The sequence below is a fragment of the Sceloporus occidentalis genome, unplaced genomic scaffold (genome assembly GCF_023333645.1).
Source record: "Sceloporus occidentalis isolate IW3139 unplaced genomic scaffold, rSceOcc1.0.p SCAF_36, whole genome shotgun sequence".
Classification (NCBI taxonomy): domain Eukaryota; kingdom Metazoa; phylum Chordata; class Lepidosauria; order Squamata; family Phrynosomatidae; genus Sceloporus; species Sceloporus occidentalis.
Window position 1 is genome coordinate 5,095,211 of NW_028317016.1, and position 17,582 is coordinate 5,112,792.

The window sequence follows — 17,582 nt, forward strand, 5'->3', positions numbered from 1 at the left end:
TTTTTTATATTACGTTTCTGTATTTCTATATTTATGTGTTTAAAATTACTTGTGCAATATTGTTGTATTTTTACATTGCTGCCCATATTAGTTAATATTTAAGTGATGTGTGATATATTTTGTGAATTATTTTTTTATACTGTTTAAAAGCTACCTTTTTATTACTATAAATACTGAATAATTAGATATGTGAGGATGTAGCCACAAGGGAGGGGATTAACCAGGAATAGGTGTGGTCATAATAGGGCATGGCTAAGAGCGGGATATCACTACAGGACCATAGCTTTTTATTGCCTGGGGCTCTAGATGGTCTCATTCTGCCTGTGTCATGTAACAAGTACAGTGGTCTACAGAAATTATGATTGGAGTAAAGCATGTATGACTATATTAGGACAGGAGACCTCTGTCCCATACAGCTTACAATTCAAGTAGTAGTAGTAGAGAGCGGGTAGATATACATTCAGATGGAGGAAGTTTTCCGTAATGCAGCATACCCTATGCACATTAATGTTCATAATAAGATTCTAATGACTTCAACAGCTACTCCGATAAAGCTATTCCCCAAAAGAACCAGGTCATTATAACTAAAGTTAATGAGAGTTGTTATCCATAGAAGCTATGTAATTTGACATCTGCATGTATTGTCGGGGATGTGCGATTAGTCTGAGGTTATTGACAGTCATCATATTGGCCTGACTCAAGCCTCAGATTGGTTGAGCTCTGATAAAAGCATGCATCCTTAATGGTCATCACTCGGCATATGTTATCTCTAGATTTATCATAGTTATCCAAGTAAAAAAATGCAGTAATCAAATTAATTGCAACTGATTTAATCTGCCATTCACAGTTTAATTGTACCTGCTATGTATACTTGCATGTGCATGGCTTAGTCTTTGCTACCTGTATGGCCTCCACCATGCAACCCTAACAACCTCATAGTATTCAAGGAGCTGGGACTTAGTCTCTGGCATCGTGGTACCTGTCATTCTGGGCTTTGAGGTGCACCAACCTTCTGAACCAGAGCTCTCAGCTTCACCACCCATTTCTGACATAGATTCCGTGGCACGTGCCAGGGGAGAGATATGTGCAAATTGGTCTGGACTGCACAAGTAAGTTTTAAAACTGGGGAACGTAGTCTTTGGCTGAGAAGAAAAGTTGCTGCACAAATTGGCTCAAGATTTGAGCAACTACTCTGAGAATGCGGGGCTTTACTCTCTGGCTAAGAAAAAAGTGACTGTGCAACTTGACCGAAGAAAATCCTTCACATTAAGTGTGTGTGTGGGTTGAGTAAACGCTATAGTAAGATATTAAGCATTTATTAGTTACCTCCTTGTTTATGTATCCATCTTTGTTTATGTCATAGAGATTAAAGGTCCATCTTAGTTTTTCATTTATTGTTCCTCTCAGCAGTGTTGATAAAGCAGTCACAAAATCCTGCAAATGGAATAAATGTTATGTTAATGTTATGAGAGAGAAACATACATATGATATACTTATAATTGTGGGATACAATTTTAAATCTGGTGTCGGCATGCACGTGTGTTTTTTAATACAATAAATTTGCAGCGGTGCGGGGAACTCTCCTCTCTGACAGCCAGGGAAGGTCTGCGCGATGGACACGGACAACCCCCGCTGCTAACCGCACCTCCTTCCGGCTGCAGCGGAAGTTGCCTACGCAAATTGCGTAGACGTCTACCCGCTGCCCCGACTACACACCAGGGAGTCAGAAGCACCGGTAAGTTGGGGGGGGGCGTATTAAATGGGGGCATAAGACAGGAGGATCCAGGTCCCCTGCAGCGCTGCGGGGGATCTGTATCTTAGTCTCATAGTCAGACCTTTTTGAGGTCTGATTATAAGACGACCCCGATTATAAAACGAGGGGTATTTTTCAGAACATTTGCATTAGTTTTATAATCCAGCATATACGGTATTATTACTACTTTAACATTTAATTTGAAGGTTGGAAAGTCTAATACTAGTGTATTTACTATCTCTCTCTGTCTCTTTCTCTTCTCTCTATCTCCCTGCCCACCTTCTCCCCTCTACTTTTCTCTCTTATAATCCTCACCTTCCCACCCATCCCCATCATTTCCTAGATGACACATTACGTTAATGTCCACCTAGCATTACTGACAATTCCCATGGTAACAAGGCTACGATATACCGTATTGGCCCAAATATAGGCCACTTTAGGTCTTTAGTGGAGGTGTGCCCTATATTCAGCATTCAACTGTTTTACCATTCCACTAATGTGTATTCGGGTGCAGCCTATATTTGAGCCAATATGGTATATACTTATCAATGAATCCACTATTACTCACAGAATATGAGTACCCCAAATACAAAACAAATATATATATACAGAAGACAAATGATTACTATTGAATTAAAACTTAACTTTTAATTAATCAACTAAAAATAAATAGTTAATTTTCAATCAGGGTTGTTCCATTTAGGAACTAACCACATGTAAATTTCTATTATTTATATTATATTTATTAATTTAAACAAAGGTTGTTCCATTTAGGAACTAAATCAATTTAATAAAAATACTATACGCAATAATAACTTTTATGTGTTTAGTTCCTTAATGGAACAACCCTTACTTTATTTTTAATTGATTAATTTAAAAATAAGTTTTAATCAGATACTGATCATTACTCTTCTCTATATAGATATGCATTTTCCGCAAGTAATACCTTTCCTCCAGAAGTAGTTTTCAACTTAATACATACATGTTTAAATATTATTTATTATAAATTCTCAGGATATAAATTATTACCCATACTTGCAAAGTAGGGTTTGTTTTCTCAACACAAAAATAATGCAAAATTTAAGGAAATCCATTGAGAATAATATACATTTAAATGTTCATCAGTACATACATGAAAAAAAAATACCTCAAACTTCACCGATCCAGTTTGGGCTGCATCAAATGCATTGAAGAGATAATGTGCATACATGCTCGCATCTGTGGGATATACATAAATTTAGTGACATTTCCGCTCACTATACATTTTACAGTCAAGAAAATTATTAAAATCTTAAAATTGTCAAATTATATATTTTAGCACTGCATAAGAACATTTCAGTAAATGTAGTTAAAATAAATACATGTGGGGGCGTGCCTTGCCTAGCTGGAAGATGGCAGCTTGAGCCCTTAGCTCCACAGCCCGCTCACTACAATCTGCACCCATCCGGCGATACGGCACGACATGGGCAAACCAAAACGTTCCTCCCAGCACCAGGAACCACCTGAGCACCGGGGCACTCACCCTGCAACTATTTCCAGACCCCTGCGGTCTTAGGCACGCAGCCCCCGTCGCCCAACATGGCGTCCTCGCCGGCCAGCACCACGATGTCTGAGGAGGCCACGCGTTCACCACCACCCGCCGGAGCAGCCTCATCAGCTCAGACCCTGCAGGAGATGTTCCGGTCCCTACCTACTGAAGCCGATTTCAGCAACCTGATCGCGGAGGTCAAACGCACCTTACATGAAGAGGTAGCGGCCCTCCGCACGGATATGGCTGAGGTGGCGTGCGAACTGCTCACCTCGAAGATTCGCATACTCGAACAGGTGTTAGAACTACGGCGATCGGTAGAAGACCTCGAAAACAGAGGTAGACGCAACAACGTGCGGGTGAGGGGCCTACGGGAATCTGACGGCCTTGAAGACCTCCGGACATTGCTGCAAAGGCTCTTTAACACGGTCTTGGGCCGCGACCTGGACTCCCCCATACGACTGGATAGAGCGCATCGCGCGTTGCGGGCCCGCGGTAGGTCCACAGATCAACCCAGAGACATAATTTGTTGTTTTCAAGACTTTAATGTGAAGGAACAAGTCATGAATACGTCGTGCAATTTGCGCTCACTTACATTTGAAGGCCAACAATTGGCACTGTTCCAAGATCTTTCCGCGATCACCTTACGCAACCGACGACTGCTGCGGACGCTTACGTCTTTGCTCCGGGAAAGGGGCATTCGGTACCGCTGGGGATTCCCCTTCCAGCTCTCTATTCTCCATGAAGGCTCCACTCTCCTCGTGAAGAGACACGGTGATGTAGCAGAGGTGACCCTCGCATTAGGAATACCTACACCACACGTTGACGACTGGACCCTTGAGGGGCTTCCCTCAGTTCCTGCTTCCCGTGATGTTCTGGTGCGGAGGCGATCCAGACCGAGGTGGGGAGGAGACACAGAGGATGGGAGACGTTATTCCACGGCGCGTGAGGAGTAAACCGTGACGTACATGTTCATACTGGTGTCTATGCAATACCCTTGGGGGTGTGTTTTTATTTTTTTGGGCGTTCTCAGGTCGCTCCTTGTTCGCTCCTGCACCCCCCAGGACTTGAAGTATGTGTTTCTGACTATTGCACTGCTGGACTTAACTGTTTGATGCCGCGCTGTTTTTCCGTGGTTCTGATTGCTGTTCTCTTACTCAACTGTTATTGTTCGGCACGCGACTAACCATATGTAATGCCTTTGTTCACCGGGGGTCGCTAGGTGCTCTGCGCCGTTATTGCCGGTTTACTCCTGGGGCTTGGGGCTGAATGTGGTTTTTTTTTACTACCCCATGCACTGCACATCTGCTATACATTTTGACCTTCCGCTGCTCCCGCGCGCCGCCCTCCTCTACGCATCTGCCCTACCGGCTTACTGTAGCGGTGTTTCTGAGGCCCCTCTCGCCCACATGATGATGCTGTGCGGCTGCTGAATATACCTGATTATATTTGGTTACCTGTGGATGTGCGTCTTCTTCATTTGCTCTGATGTTACTGTAACCCTTATGATTTCTACATGTCTGCGAATTGGTTGCTGTGTTGGGGGTTCTATGAACCACCCTGACTCGTTGTGTGGTCTCACTCTCCAGTCACGGGGGTTGTTTTTTTATTTATTTTATATATGCCTTGCCCTTCCCATATGCTATACACTTTGACCTTCCGCTGTTTCCGCGCACTGCCCTCCTCACAGCATCTGACCTACCAGCTTACTGTAGCTGCATTACTGGGGCCCCTCTTGCCCAAATGATGATGCTGTGCGGCTACTGAATATACCTGACTGTGTTTGGTTACCTGTGGATGTGCGTCTTATTCATTTGCTCTGATGTTACTGTAACCCATATGATTTATACACATCTGCGGATTGATTGCTATGTTGGGGGTTTTATGGGCCACCCTAGCACGTTGTGCGATATCACTCCCTAGTCTGGGGGTTTGGTTTTTTTCTCTCTCTTTCTCTTCTTCCCTCCTCCTCTCTTTTTCCCCCGCCTCCCCCCTTGACTTCTCTCTCTTTTCCTTCTCTGACTTCTCGCCATGCCCTCCCTGCCCCCGCCTTTCGTCAGTCAAACCTTGAGGTTTTGAGTCTCAATGTGAGAGGCCTTAATTCACCTGAGAAGAGGTCTAGGGTTTTCCGGAGCCTTCGTAAACCCGCTCCTTCCGTGGTTCTCCTACAAGAGACCCATCTTCGCGGGGCGACTGCCCCTTCCCTCCGCCACCCAGCTTACCCGCAGGTTTACTGCAGTAACTATTCTGGCTCTAAGTCACGTGGGACTGCGGTCCTTTTTTCCCGCCGAACCCCCTTCCTCGTGTCTGCTTCCCAGATTGACCCTGATGGTCAAGGGCACGATCCTGGACCAAGTATTCACTTTCGCTTCCGTGTACCTACCCAACCAGAGGCAATACTCCGTAAGCTCATGGACTTTAAGGAGGGCATCCTGTTGGTGGGGGGGACTTTAATGTGACGCCTGGCCCTCGCATTGACTCTACTTCATGTGCCACTGGGGCCCCTCCAGCCCATGTCAAACAGTTTAACTCGCTCCACTCGGGGGAGCGGGACTACACCTGCTATTCCGCCCCGCATCGCACTTATTCTAGGATAGATCTTGTCCTTATGGAATACTATCACTTGGGCCTTGCTGAGCAATGCTCTATTGCGGTGTCTACAGTATCGGATCACTCCCCGGTGACTCTGCGCCTCTGGGCTTGCCTTTATCGGCCCACTGTCACCTCTTGGTGTCTTAATGATTCCCTACTTTCTGATGCTGCCTTTGTCCAGGAGGTGTCTGACCAATTAACGTTATATTTCCAGGATCATGTTGACTCGGAGGTGGCCTTGCCCACGGTGTGGGAGGCTCACAAATGCACCGTTAGGGGCCTTTTGTCACATTCTGCTCAGGCTGCGGAGCTGCATATCTGTCTTGCTTCAGTTTCCCTGTTTTGCTTCGATCCATTCCTGGATTTCCTTTTGCTTTGTTCTGATCTTCCATTCCTTGCTTCTGCTTCAGCTCTTTGCTTCAGCTCTGTTTCCTTTATAAGGTGTGCCCCAACTGTGTGTTCTGTTTGTCTCAGTCTTCAGTATGTCTCAGTGCTATGTGTTTGGTTTACATGTTTGGTTTGTTTCGTACCACTTTCAGCAGGGATTAGCGTTAGGACCCACCGTCATTGGAGTACTTTGGCGTAGTGGTGGGCTAAGCATACTATGGCCATATCATGTGACGGAATCTCCAATTGTTATCAAACAGTCTTAGGCTAGTTTCTGTATTCATGTTTGTGTGTCTCTTATGTACCTTTGCCCTTCTCCCTTGTATCATCTGAGGATTCTGGTTCCTCTCTCCTCTCCCTTTGTCCTAGTTAATATGGCCTATCCTTGCTTAAAGGAGAAGCGTCCGAGGATTCCGGCTCCTCACTCCTTCCCCTGTGTTCCTTGCCTTGTTCCCTGTCCTTTGTTGTGCCCTGTATCATGTATATCTTGTCTAGTAATGTTTATTCCTTGTCTGGTTCACTGTCGTGCCCTGTAACATGTATGTCTTGTCTGGTTATGTTTCGTGCCTGGTCTCCCTCTCCCTTGCTTGTTATGTTTCTGCTATACCCTTTGCTTAGCTTCCATACTCCCAGCCTGCAGCATCCTGCACGTGATTCTAGTGATCTGCTTCATGCCTGCTCCAGGGTGCCTGCAGGATATCACTTCACTTCATTCTGGACTTCATCCGCTGCCATATCAGGGTGCTGGTGTTTGGCTGCACAACCCTAGGTGCTCAACACCTGGGTGAGTGTGGTCACCCTGCAACCAGGCCCTGTCCATCTCCACTACTGCACTGTGACTCCTGCATACAATCTTCGGGCGCGCTGGGTCCTTTCAGTCATCTGTTTGGACCCAGTCTGTGACACCTTTTTATTGCTAAGACTTCGTTCCGCAAGAAACTTCGATCCCGTGAGATCGCAGACCTCACTCAAAAGATAGCCGTCCTGGAGGCGCTTCACAAGCGCTCTTGTGATGAACGCACCTACCTAGAATTGACCGACCTGCGACGTCGTTTAACCTCGCTGCTTAACCAGGATATTCAGCGGACGTTCCTTCGTACACGTTCCCTTTTTTATGAGCACGATAATAGCAAGCGGTTACTGGCCCGGGCCATGCGAGCCAAACAGCAGTCGCTGTTCATTAGTAGAATGAAAACACCCGAGGGCCTTACGTCCTGCTTACCCTCTGACATCGCTGACTCCTTCTGTCGATACTATACAACTATCACTATACAACCTTCCCGTCGATGCGGAGAGTGCTAACCGGGTGCCTCTCATACGCGCTTACCTGGAGGAGCATGTACGTCGTAAATTGACAGCGGACCAGTCCGCAGCCTTGGAGGAGGAGATTGGGGAGGAGGAGCTGTGGGCGACGGTGAAGTCAATGGCGGCGGGGAAGGCGCCGGGACCGGATGGCCTCCCCCTCCGCTACTATCGCACATTTTGGGGGCAGTTGGGGGCTCCCTTCACGATGCTCCTTAACGCCTTGCGGCTGGGGGAGCTCTTGCACCCCCACTCTCTGATGGCCACAATCACTGTCCGAAGGAGGGTAAAGATCCACTGCTCTGCCAGAGTTATAGGCCCATCTCCCTTTTGAACTCCGATCTGAAAATCTTCGCTAAAGTGCTGGCCACTAGGCTGCAGGGGGTACTGGGCTCCCTGATCCATCCTGACCAGTCGGGATTCATGATGGGGAGGGAGGGACGAGATGGGACATATGGGGCTCTTAACACGATTCACCTGGCTCGCTCGACCGGGCAGAAAATTCTCCTCTTGTCTACTGAGGCGGAGAAGGCATTCGATAGGGTCGCTTGGGACTTTATGTTCCAGACCTTACGCGCCATGGGGTTCGGGCAGGCCTGGCTCCACTGGATACTAACGCTGTACTCTTCCCCTTCGGCATGTCTACGCCTGAATGGAGCCCTCACGGCCTCTTTCCCCATCCACAATGGGACGCGGCAGGGCTGCCCCCTGTCTCCGCTTCTTTTCGCTGTCTCCCTTGAACCCTTTTTGGATGCAATCAGGAACAATCCTAGCATACGCAGTCTGTCCTGTTCTGGCCGCGAACACAAGGTCTCTGCCTACGCGGATGACTTGCTATTCGCGATCTCCCAGCCTGTCGTTTCCCTTCCCCACATACACGCTGCACTGCGGACCTATGGGTCCCTCTCCCATTTTAAGATTAATGGCGACAAATCGGAGGTTCTGGATGTGTCTTTGTCGGCAGCTGAATCACGCGCTGTGTGCGCTTCATTTCCCTACAGGTGGTGCCCGGACCATCTTAAGTACTTAGGAGTGCAACTTCCCAGGGATGTTACGTCTATCTACAGGGTGAACTTTCCTCGACTTCTCCAACAGTTACGCGCCGATCTTACCCGATGGAACTTCCCTCATCTCTCCTGGCACGGGCGAGTTAGTGTGATCAAAATAAACGTCCTACCGAGAGTCCTGTATCTTTTTCAGACCCTGCCGATTGTCATCCCAAAATCTTTTTTCTTGGACCTCCGCGCTCTAGTGACGCGATATGTTTGGAGGGGCAGTCGTCCTAGGCTCAGCTACAGGCTGCTTACGCGCCCGAAAGATAGAGGGGGTCTCTCCCTGCCCGACTTCTTTGGCTACTATCGTGCTTCGCTCCTTCAGTCTGAACCCCTTTGTGCAGGCGACTTGGGGGGTGTGGTGGAGAAGATGTGTTAGCGGCGCTCTCTCCTCCTTTCCCTCACCGCTTACTCTGCTTGCTGGCAACCCGGACTTTGCCCCGGGTCTGGAGGTCGGTTATCTTCAAACGCTGGAATTGCCCCCTGACGCCACGGTTTTGACAATCTGGGATGGTGTTGCCCCTGTGCCCCTTGACTGAGTGAGCCCTACGATCCAGGGCACCCTGTTACAACGCTTTCGCTACGCCCAAATGGCGAGATATGTACGGTCTCTCCCGGGCAAACATCATATTACTCGGCCCCTTACCCCGTTCGAACAGCTAGCTGGCCGGGATCGCCTCCTTAGAGGTGGAATCTCTGCGATCTACCGCGTTCTTCTGGAAGTGGGCTCTTCGGTTCCCCTGGCGTTCATGGGGAAGCGGGAGGCTGAGCTTGGTGCGGTGCTTACAGCTCAGGAGTGGGAGAAGGTCTGCGTCTTGACGCATAAATGTTTTATTGCGTCGCGGTACCAATAAACCGCTTATAAACTGATGTCTCATTGGTATAGGGCTCAGTAGGGTTATCCCAGGGAGTGATCCGACTTGTTGGAGGTGTGGGGTGGAGAGGGGTACTTACTTGCACATCTGGTGGGGCTGCTCTTGACTTCAGCCCTACTGGATTGGGATATTTCGCTGTCTGGAGGAGGTGACGGGTGAGCCGCTTCGGCCTTCTCCGGGCTTGGGCCTCCTTCTTCACTCGGAGCGCTCCTTGAGGCTGATGAAGCGTTTGGTCCTTCGGCACCTTCTCAATGCAGCTCGCAGTCTCATCCCACGTTGCGCCAATGGGTTACCCGTGTGGAGGAGATCCGGGGTTTGGAGGAAATGGTACATTTGGCTTCGGACAGGATGGAGTCGTATACTGCGGTGTGGGCTAGCTGGCTGTCCTTCCAATCTTCTCCCGTTTTGGACTCCCTGCTTCGGCAGTGACCGCTCACTGAGCGTTTGGGTGACTTTCCCTCCCCTCTGCCTTAATGCTCTTACTTCTTGCTATTGCTCTTCTTCCCTCTAGGTGCTTGCCTTTCCTTCCCTCTGTTTCCCTTCCCCTCCCGGTGGATTGGGATATTTTGCTGTCTGGAGGAGGTGACGGGTGAGCCGCTTCGGCCTTCTCCGGGCTTGGGCCTCCTTCTTCACTCGGAGCGCTCCTTGAGGCTGATGAAGCTCCTTGAGGCCCCTAAGCACCGGGGACTCAGAAGCACCGCTAAGTTTGGAGGAGGGAGGGGGAGAGAGTGTTAAACAGGGGGGCATAAGGCATTTCTGGAGGCAGAGTGCTCTTTGAAATGCCTTTTAACCCCCTTAATGCCACTCTGCCTCCAGAAATGCCTTTTAACCCTCTATACGTCACTCTGCCTCCTGAAATGCCTTATACCTCCCTATATGCCACTCTGCCCCATAATATGCCTTTTAATCCCCTAAATGCCAGAGTGGCATATAGGGGTATAAGGCAATTCTGGAGGCAGAGTGGCACATATGGGGTCAAAAGGCATATCATGGGGCACAGTGGCATATAGGGGGTATAAAGCATTTCTGGGGCAGAGTGGCAAGCCTGGGGGCAGATGTCCATAACTGGGGGGGGGGCAGGTTGTAAAAAAAGGAAATAAAAACAAAATATTTTTCTCAATCATAGCTTTTATTAACAAACAATTGTTCACATAGTTTACATGAATTAACATTTACTGGTAAAACTTTTTTCCTATAGGGTCGTCTTATATTTAGGCTTTTTCTTTTTTTCCTAAATTAATATTCAGATTTGGGGGGGTCGTATTATAATCAGGGTCGTCTTATAATCGAGCAAATACGGTACTTCAGATCAATATTGGAGCACAAACGTTAACTTAATTACACAATATAACCAGCAGGCTTTTCTTGGGGTCTTCATAGGGTATCCTGATATAGTAGTTTTTTTTTTGTCAATATCCAAAATTCATCTTTTCTAAATGTCAGAATTTATAGATTATACAGCCCTCAGTGGTATAGAGAATCATATCTGGATTTACAGCTAACTCCTACCATTGCAATTGTTTTAGGAGATTTATAGACTGTGTTTACTATAGCAATAATACCACTCTTAAGATCAAACTTTGAAGAACGAATACCATATCTGATATCTGTTTAACTTTAATCCAAAGGGTTATTTCCTTATTTTACTATACAAAAGAACAATTTTAACTTACAGTACATGACATAAGCACATAAGCATGTATAACATGGGTGGATTTAAACAATACATATACACCCTTGAAATGTTCCTCAGCCCACTCTAATGTACAGTTCCTTAAGACCTGTTGAAGCTATACACTTTAACCTTTATATTTATTACATTGTTTATATGTGGTGCAGGTTGTTTCCCAGGAATCGAGACATATGTCTCACAGGCCTTCTCTCACCGCAGGTCACATTTAACCTCTTATGTCCCATACTTTTCCACATCCCAATGTTTCACAGTTGTATTAAGATTTATTTTCTGGAGAGATTTATGAACATGTTAGAAAAATCAAGCTTGGAGTTACATCACACAATGTCCCAAACCATCAGATGCACTTTTGTAAATTAAAGTGTCGCTTGAGATGCCTCAATCAATCAAGGGCATTCTCCTGTATGATCCAGCAAAGGCAAGACAGTGATACAACCTTGCTTTTCAACGAGTACCCAATCCCTCATGGCCATATGATATCAAACTAATTTTAATATTAGACAAAGATAACCCGAGCAAACCCCAAAGGCAGTTTTTAAATCATGATTTCATAAATAGAAGGAAAAAAGCTACCCAATTCTACATGGCCCTATGGGAAAAAAGTAATTCTCCCATTTGTTACTTAATCAACCAATTAACAAAATGTAATTGATAATTAGGCTCAATTTCACTAGACACAAGCCCTGTTGAATCTAAACATCTATTCAATAGAACGTAACTTGCAAAGTGAAGTAGGCTAAAATGTATCTAAAAAAAATTATATTATTATAGAGAAATTCAAGGACATGTGAGAAACAAAGATATTGACAGTCTGGGAAAATTTACAAACCGGCTTCTAAAGCTCTGGGACTGCAACTTGGAACAGTGCTGGTCCCAAAAGTGGCGGGCCTACCAAAAGTCCTCCAGGAAAGCATCAACGACTCATCCAGGAGGTTACATTGCAGAAATCCAGCCCTTACTTGTCTCAGTTACAGTCAGCGTTCACAATTCCAAGAAAGAGACTGTGGATAAATGGCATCCATGGGAGAGTTGCAAAATGAAAACCACTATGGTCATAAAGAACACAAAGGATTGTCTCACATTTGCCAAAAAACCCGTCTTGATGACCCTAAAGACTTTTGGGATAATATTCTTGAACTGATGAGTCAAAAGTGTAACTTTTTGGAAGACAAGGGTCCTGTTACACATGGCATAAAGCTAACACAACATTCCACAATAAGATCATAGCAACAGCCAAATGCGGTACTATGATGATCTGGTACTGCTTTGCTGGTTCAGGGCCTGGAGATTTGCCATTATGCTTTCTACCAGAAAATCCTGAATGTACAACTATTGGTAAGTTACTATTTCAATATGTCATGTTGCATAAGGAAAAAAGGAAAAAAAAATCTTAGATGTGTTCTATTAATTATATGGTAAAATTATCTCTCCCTGTTTATCTATGCCAAAGTGTTTTTTTGTCCAGGGCATCATTTTGACACAAGGTCTTTCAGGATTCTAAACAGGCATCATACAGCAGAATTCAGCATTCCTTAAGTTGCATTGCTTTATTTTTCAACAGCCAGTATTTTGTAAAAGCAGAAATCATAATCATGAATTGTAAAAAAAAAAGAAAATGCTCTTGAGCTCTAACTATACACATTGTAAGTTCTGACAATTTATTGAAGCTCTGTTTCTTTAATATAACAACCAAAATCAAATCAGCCTTTTACCTTCTCACGTGTTTTTTCAGACCTTTACCTGCATACCTGGGAACCAAGTTTGCAATGGAGTCTCTGGGTAAAGTGTTGTGTCCCAGGGTCTCCAGGTCACTCTGCTCAATTACCATCCCACTCCCAAACAATTGAATATTAGTTTCTAGCCCTGGACATGGCTAACCATGTCTCTTACATGGCTAATCCCATTGTGAACCCGCTACCTCAGAAGAAGACCTCTGGGGAAGTTCCCAGGTATGCTTCCTTGCACACCCCCAGCTTCCATGTTGCTGGGCTCAAAATAAAAGACTCCCCCTCACCTGTACCAGGCATGCTAATTTGCAATGCTGGATGAATGGATCCATTACCTCGTAGTAACCCTGGACTCGGCTACGGATTCTGCCGCTACTATAAATTTGTGGAGTGGAGTAATAGGACTATCCTGCTCTTCCAATGCTCCACCTTAGGGATGCAAAATACAGTACAGCAAAACTGTGAAACTTTGTACCACATATCTACCCTCATGTACCATTCCTTGGATTCTATCACAATATACTGTATATACTATATCATACTTTATGTTAACAATATTTGAACAATGCATCTTTTCACTCATGACAGACATTCTTTTTCTTCCATCTTGAGAACATCAGCCGTTAATCTCTTCTTTGAGAAACATCAGAGAGAATCTTCATTCTTCCATCTTCTACTTAAAATATATCTTCTGGTCATCTGGAACCGTGAGTACCTGTAACAACAAATGCTTCCCAAACCGTGATGATTATAGCCCTTTTTAACCCAATCCTATTTCCCTCCACAGGTCCTAATGATCCTAAAGGAAGGAACCACCAAAGTCCCACTATAAACCTAGCCATATATGTCAGCTCACTAGATCAGCTCACTAATACTAAAACAATTGTTCTTGGGAAGGGTCTCTAATAACGACATCTTCATCAGTACAAATTCCAGGCAGGGAAAGGTGAGCTCTGGAATCTTGATGTGCTGCAGGTGTCTGTCAGTGATCTGGGATGAGAGTAAGCATAATCATCCTCTTCCTCTGTTGTGATGGTAACTATAATAAGAGGAGAGGAAGCCTTACTAGTTTAGCAACGTAAGAAATAAAAATTCAGGGTCCATGCATTCTCTATTTATTCAAGCATTTGTTAGCTTAAGGTACCCATATTTTATTGTACAAGATAATTGAACTTCCCTAAACTGTTATTTTGATTAAAGAGTATATGTTGAACTTCATTACCAGTAAATTCAATTATTTGACAAACAAATGAACGGCATTAAAAGTACATAGTAGATGTAATGTATAAGACATTTTTATATGTTATACAAATATCACTAGTAATAGCCAACATTTAGCAGGTAACTAACAATTACAATCATTATTGAAAATGGCAGCACAAGTGAATAAATACTTAAATATGCTTATGGGATAATATCAATTTTAAGCTCTCCTATGAGATGTCCTGCCTCTGGTAACTTGCTCCTGCAGTTGTTGGGTTCCTTGGTAGAGGGGATCTAGCTACACTATTATGTCACTCATTTAATTTTGGTAACCGTTTTAGTAGCTTTCCAATATTTAAATCCCAGTATAGTTAATGATTAACAGTCATGATGAATACCATAAAACCATAAATCACAAATACAAAGCAAAATGTATGCATGTACCTCTGGGGAAATCAGAATCCACACCCTGTCATTAAGAATTTGGTCCCCTATACAGCTACAGCAGCTTCTCCTTCTCCTTATAGGGTGCCAGGTCATCATCATCAGTCCGAAATTTATTTTTATAAATCATTTAACTAGTCAAGTTGCGAGTCACGTCATTTGCGTTTCCCCAAGATACATTCTTAGTGATTTAGACCCCTCTTTATAGGAACTGGACATAGTGGTCCAGTATGGGAAAAGTAATGACTGGAAGGGACTGATTTCACTAGAGATCATTTTACATGAAGGGATTCTGGAAAAAAAAATGATTAAAAAAAGGACCAACCTTGTTGGAAGGGTATTAAAATTGTGATTTTTCTATGGGTAAACAAACAATGTTGCAACCAGGTTTGAGAGTTCTCAATTTTTACACTCCTTTTACTTATTAACCGTTTGTGTTGATAAAGATGGAATCTATCTTTTGCCACTAAACCTATATTTCTCAGACACAGGTACCTGCAACAGCAACATGCAAAACTGACCTGAATTTATATGTAACAATCTCAAAATCTATAGACAGAACCTTTGATGCATCAAGTAGCCATAAAAGATACCTGATACATACACACATGTACAAAGACTAGGCTCTGTGACATGTCTACATGGTCATCTAAGGTACATCAAAAAAAACAACCATCGATGCCACCTAGAGGACAAAGATTGTCAAGAAGCCAAGGGTAAGGTCCTTGTAGAGAAGCGCACCTGTATATATTCCAGGCTTAAGTGGAACATGAAATGCATGTCTGTCACTATTACAACATAATCTCCATCATGCTAACTCAGACACTGGTTTAGCATGATTCCAGGGAATTACTGTCATTGCTACTAAATGGAACTATCATCAAGGGATCTCTGTCTCATAGGCCAAGAAGGGACAGCCAACACAGATCTCTTGTTCATGAGGGCCCAATAGTTACACCTATGCCTATTATCAAATGCTGCAAGAAAAGAGTAATTATGGAAGATAACGCATATAGCTTCATTAAGAAGCAAATTCATGGTCACAAGGGAAACACAGCATAACAGTGACATTTAATTTCTGTTATTCTGTAAGGGCCTTGGACCCTGTCACAAATGACTGACTTCCGTTTTTAGTTAGTACTTTATTATTTCAGACTAAGTAAAGGAAGATTGAAAAACTTAAAAGTAAACCTTAAAAACAAATTGTTATTCCAATTAAAAAACAAAATCTGGTATACTCATTTTTCACTAAACATAACTAAGGAACATACCCCATATAGCAGACAGAAGCAAATGATAAAAATGACCACAAAATTGTCAAAACTTTCTTTTATTTTCTGTCATGCTATAAGAAAATGAATCATAGTCTGCATTTATTGAAAATTAAACAAACAATATCAATAGTTAGGTGAATAAACATATACAAGGGAATAAATAAAAAATAAATGGAAGGGCTTCCTATGCGTAAAATGAAATATATTTGAGCAGCTGCCTAACACACTAAAAGTGACCTCTCAACACTTCAAACACAAATACAGAAAAATAATAATGGTGGGAGCACTAAGGAGGTTGGGATTCCTCTTGAGACTAGTAGTGTATTATGATGTATATATTAAATATACAATTGAATGAAATTTAATATAAGAAATAAGAAATATATAAAATTCAACATAATTGGTTGTACATATAAATATCAGTTAAAAATGCTTTTTTAGTTACATTCAAGGTATGTAAGAGGCATTGTGTCAGAGGAAGAGATACAAACAAACAACCCCATAAGGGAGTTGCACTCACATAAAAAATATTTTCAAAGCACGTCATTGGTCTTTACCTGACCGTTTTTTAGTGACGTGGCGGGCCCTTCATTGGACATTAAGGGGTTAAGTTACAGCAACCAAAAATAAGCATAAATAGTAAATGTAGACTGCAGATTCAAATGTGCAACTTCTCCTTCACCCATAAACATAGGATGCATCACTCAATACAGTTATTGTGTTGCACATCTTTGGTTATATTACATCTATACTATATGAAACTCTCAACGACTTTTTTTAGTACCAGATTAAAAATACGTTTTCAAAAACATTGTGTTGTTATTCTTTTTTTTTTTTTTACAAGTTCTAGCTGTTGCATGATATACTGTTTTCAGGTAGCTGCAAGTAAGCCATTAGCATGTGTTCTACCTTTTGCCGGACTGGCCTTGCTCACAATGCAGCACGGTGTGTGCAAGCCGGCTGCCTAATAAAATTAAAGCGCTCGGCGTGCACACACGCCGGTCTTACCACCTCACCTTGCGGCCGCACCACATGAACGTTGGTCTGCAGACCCCGTGCTGCTGAGTGGCAGTGCCTCAGTGAGGCTCTTTGTCCCGCCCCTTTCAAGACTTGACGCTCAAGGGGGCGGGGCTCACAGAAGAGTACCTCGTGACGGGGAGAAGATCGTCACGTCGGAGGAGAGCGGGAAAAAATAAAATTGAAAATGTAAGTATTTAAAAAAAATAGGGTTTCGAGGAAAGTGGACCTATATTTAAGGGAGAGGGGGGGATTCCCTTGGGACATCATTAATTTTTGTCTTTGAAAATAACTTTGTTAGTTTAAAAAAAAATCCTGGCTCCTAACTTTTTTAGCTAGCTCCTAGATTGATAAATTTATCAAGCCATGCATTAGCCCCATATTCTGTTGTCATCTATTGTATTGGGACTGGAGATGTAATCAAGGAACAGAGCTGGGAAAGGCAAAATAGTGCACTGAAGGAAGAAAGTAGGTTCAACATATGTCAAAATACTGTCCTCTAACATGCCAACTTGCAACTACTCCAACACCTAACATCATGAGTATTATGTGGTAATGTCATGTTAACTGTGGTAGATAAAAATGCTTACATCTGAAATTATTTTATAGTTATAGCCGTGTCTCCACAAAACATCTTCTTCCTTTAACACAAATGGTCTTGATTAATGAACATCATCAGGTATGTTAGCACTCCATAAGAACACGGATTAGCAATCTAATACCAGCAATTCACAC

General features: G+C 43.7%; 1 protein-coding gene across 2 annotated transcripts in view; it reads right to left on the bottom strand.

Moving 5' to 3' along the window:
• Nucleotides 1-17,582, bottom strand: part of LOC149297871 (A-type potassium channel modulatory protein KCNIP1-like) — an 86,248-nt gene that overhangs the window by 6,927 nt on the left and 61,739 nt on the right. For both annotated transcript variants that reach the window (XM_089488015.1, XM_089488017.1), the window contains exons 4-5: nucleotides 2,901-2,971; nucleotides 1,327-1,434 (exon numbers count right to left, since the gene is read on the bottom strand). In XM_089488015.1, coding sequence (XP_089344141.1) covers nucleotides 1,327-1,434; nucleotides 2,901-2,971 — 179 coding nt within the window. The remainder of the gene's footprint in view (nucleotides 1-1,326; nucleotides 1,435-2,900; nucleotides 2,972-17,582) is intronic.